Genomic DNA, 2,772 nt, shown 5'->3' with positions numbered 1-2,772 from the left:
TGCGTCGGCGCCAGGGACACCAGGTCAGACGTGGCCGGGGAGCCCACTGCTCGGGGCTGGGTGTGGACCACCTGGGCCGGCGTCGAGCCTCCGGAGCTCTGGAAAGGCAACACGAGGGCCCGTCAGGGGACTGCTCTCTCCATCACTGGGTGGAAAGGGCACCAACTAACCCACGGCCATCCTGGAGGTGCTGAGCCTCCGGGAGGCGCCCTTGCACACTCGAAGCGCTGCCCTGAGCTAGAGCAGGTCGCTCTGCACTTCCCTCAGTGGTTTGCAAATCCCTCGCCGTATTTCCAAAGGAGACAGAGCTGGGGCTGCTGGTGGTCCCCTCGGCTCCTGGCTTCCCCACAACAGGGAGAGGTGAGCTGCTGGCCTCCAGAGACCCCGCCCGCTGCTGCCTGCACTGTGCACAGGTGGGATCCCTCCTGTCCTGGGCCTGGGCTATTGTTACAGAAACACGCCTTCGCTCTCTTTGCCTGACCTCCCATCCTCCCTGTCCACCTCTCGTGGCTTTAACTTCTCTCCGTTCACCACTGGTCCCCACCCTGCGTTTGGGATAACTTCCTCAGACCTGTCTTCCAGTTCACTAATTCTCTCTCCTACTGGGGAACGGACAGTCAGCCCAATTACTAGGTTTTCTTTCTACAATTCTGGTAGCCAGTTTTCATTTCCCAAAGTTCTCTACGCTCTCTTAAAAGTTTCCAGGTTTGTATAGGCGTTCTCCAGCTTTTTCTTTCTTTAAAACAGGAAGTGTAACTTTCATCATCTACACCCGGAGAGCCCTCTATCCCGGGTCTGAAGGGCCTGCCCACTGCCTGCTGTTGCCCCTCCTGCTGCCGGCACCTGCGCCCCAGCCTCGGCCAGCAGAGCCCCGTGCAAGCACCGTGGGCTTCAGCCATGTTCAATCCCCACGTCACAGGAAGCGGTGCTCAAAAATGCATCGTGGATGAATTACTTTATCTTAAAATACCACAGGTCCGCCCTCGCCAGTGTGGCTCAGTGGATAGAGCATAGGCCTATGGACTGAAGGTCCTGGGTTCAGTTCCGGTCAAGGGCACATGCCCAAGCTGTGGGATCGATCCCTAGTAGGGGGCGTGCAGGAGGCAATTGATCAATGATTCTCTCTCATCATTGACGTTTCTCTCTCCCTCTCCCTTCCTCTCTGAAATCAATAAAAATATTATTAATTAGCATATCCAATGGACACAGACACTGGGGCGGTGGGGGCTTGCCCAGGGTGGGAATGGCTGGGGGGGCCGTTAATTGGGGGAAAAAGAGACGTATGTAAATCTTTAGACAATAATAAAAAAAATAAATATTGCTAAATATATATATATTATTATTATTAAAAACTAAACTAAAGCATCTCAGGTCCATGTTACTTTATGAAACTCAGCCAGGTCAGTACTTTTCCCAACAAGCAAATGACTTGCACAGCGTCCTCGACTGCTGACCCCCCAGGAGCAGGCAGCTCACCGTCAGGGCTCCAGGCGCCACGGGCGAGGCCAGGCGCTTGTTAATGGACTGGAAGGTGGCGGCAGGGACACCTGCGATGGTGTTCACAATCACGTTTCCGCTCACTGTGCCTGCAGAGAGAGGGGTCTGTGGGGCAAGAGCACGCGAGACAAGTGAGTTCCCACGGACATCGCTGGCCCCTTACCTGCTGGCATGCTTGTCCCCGTCACAGACGTCTTGATGGCTCCGGCCTGCTGGAGAGAGAAGTGACTTGTGCATGCACACGGCACACCCTCCCAAAGCTCCCATTCTGTCAGCATCAAATCCAAACTCTTGACCATGGCTACTGGCCACACGGCCGACTCCAGCGCTGTCCCAGCTCCTCCCACACTGCGGTGTCCACCCCTCAGTGAGTGGTGCTCCAGCCACGCTGACCCTGCTGGCCCCACAGCTGCCAGGCTCGGGCCTGTGCCTGCCGGTCTCCACTCCTTTCTGACTCCTGTCGCTCAGGCACAGCCCCTCCCGAGCACCCACCAGGGTTCTCCGGGTCCTGCCTGGCCGGATGCCTGCCCACAGACAGAGTCCCTGGGCGCAGGTGCTCCGGAGTGCATTTTCTGAACGAATGAGGAGTGAGGCTGCCCAGGCACATACGAACCCCCCCCCCCCACCCCCCCAGCAAAGGAAATCAAAGCAAAGGGGTTGGTTCTGCAGACACCCCAGGCCTGGCTGACAGTGCAGAGCAGCTGAGCCTCCATCCACTCCTGGTCTCTTCCCACTGTGAGCTCAGCGTGGCCACATGGGCACCAGAGCGAGGGCACACGCCAGGGCGGACGGTGCCAGCGTAGGGCCTGTGAGATCACCAGCCCACTTTCCTTTCCTTCTTTTGTGCATTTTACCCCTTTTCTCTGACAGGCACCGAGGGCTCAGCGTGCGCATGAGCACACATGCACGTGCTTTGAGGAAAAAGTCAGAAGAGAAGTTTGCAAACTGGCAAACTGTCTGCTCTGCAAGTGCATGGGGAGGAAGGGGCGACTTCCTCAGTTAGGCTCACACATCCTCTCTGACTCTGAGGCTCCTGCACCGCTGAGCTCTCCCAGCACAGGAGCCCTGCAGGAGACAGACACCCCGTCTCCCCAACAGGAAGGAGGCCTGCTGCTCTGGGTGCTGCAGGAACCTCAGGCATTTGAGGGCGGGGAGGGCCTGCTCACCAGCACGGCGGCACTGCCCACCGTAGTGATCGCAGGGGGTGCCTTCTGTGGGGGCTGCACAGGCTGTGCTGGAGGCTGCGCCTGGGCAGGGGGCTGCAGGGCGGGGGGC

General features: G+C 58.2%; 1 protein-coding gene across 1 annotated transcript in view; it reads right to left on the bottom strand.

The window, feature by feature from the left end:
• Positions 1 to 2,772, bottom strand: part of EP400 (E1A binding protein p400) — a 64,345-nt gene that overhangs the window by 6,654 nt on the left and 54,919 nt on the right. The window contains 4 exon segments of the mRNA XM_014545351.1: positions 4 to 98; positions 1,477 to 1,586; positions 1,661 to 1,706; positions 2,664 to 2,768. Coding sequence (XP_014400837.1) covers positions 4 to 98; positions 1,477 to 1,586; positions 1,661 to 1,706; positions 2,664 to 2,768 — 356 coding nt within the window.

Source organism: Myotis brandtii, unplaced genomic scaffold, assembly GCF_000412655.1.
Source record: "Myotis brandtii unplaced genomic scaffold, ASM41265v1 scaffold403, whole genome shotgun sequence".
NCBI classification, from domain to species: domain Eukaryota; kingdom Metazoa; phylum Chordata; class Mammalia; order Chiroptera; family Vespertilionidae; genus Myotis; species Myotis brandtii.
Note: the sequence above shows the minus strand (reverse complement) of the source record. Positions and strands in the feature narration are given on the sequence as shown.